Below are 669 nucleotides of genomic sequence, written 5' to 3' on the forward strand. Positions count from 1 at the left end.
CAAGGTTTGTCCTTGGGCTGTCCTTGGACAACTTCACATTATTTTTATCTAGACAATTTTTCCGCACCATCCTTATTTAGTCCACGCCGTGGGCTCCACGGCCTCATGGTGAGGCCCTCATCAATTTTCTTTCACGAAACGAATGCGTCGTGTTTTCAGTTGATGATTTGCTCACCGACGAGCAAGAGCTCCCAGAATCCCTTGGGAACAGCTTAAGATCAGTGTTGCTTACACGAGTCTTGCTGAAATCCTTGAAGTACGTGGTCGAATACCTACTCCCGTAAGTGGCAAACCGAGAATACAGCTTCCACCCCAACAAGAAAACATTAACGAAATATGTTGGCTGGAAAAGCATCGATGAGAAGATATTGAGGTGAGGTGCTTCAGGGCTATGAGGGCCTCCATGGATGTAAATTCCAACATCACCTGGCTGGGGGCCGGTTCAGCTACATCCTCGAGACCGTGCAGCAGATACGTGCGGCTGCATGCAGGGAGGCACTACCAACAGAGTCCACAGAGAGCCCGGTTGCGGTTGCTGAGGGATCCGCACGAGAAGGCTGTCACAGTCTGCATTTACTGTCGTCCCACAGCCTGGCTGTGGGACAACAGAAAATGCAGACTGTGACAGCCTTCTCGTGCGGATCCCTCCGCAACCGCAACCGGGCTCTC

At 51.6% G+C, this 669-nt stretch overlaps 1 protein-coding gene across 1 annotated transcript in view; it reads left to right on the forward strand.

Moving 5' to 3' along the window:
* The window catches only part of Pmar_PMAR002618 (prokaryotic dna topoisomerase, putative), a gene marked incomplete at both ends in the record, with an annotated part of 5,801 nt that overhangs the window by 4,307 nt on the left and 825 nt on the right, over positions 1-669 (forward strand). Inside the window, one exon of the mRNA XM_002768860.1 lies at positions 447-621. Coding sequence (XP_002768906.1) covers positions 447-621 — 175 coding nt within the window. The remainder of the gene's footprint in view (positions 1-446; positions 622-669) is intronic.

This window comes from Perkinsus marinus, assembly GCF_000006405.1.
Source record: "Perkinsus marinus ATCC 50983 genomic scaffold scf_1104296966988, whole genome shotgun sequence".
NCBI classification, from domain to species: domain Eukaryota; phylum Perkinsozoa; order Perkinsida; family Perkinsidae; genus Perkinsus; species Perkinsus marinus.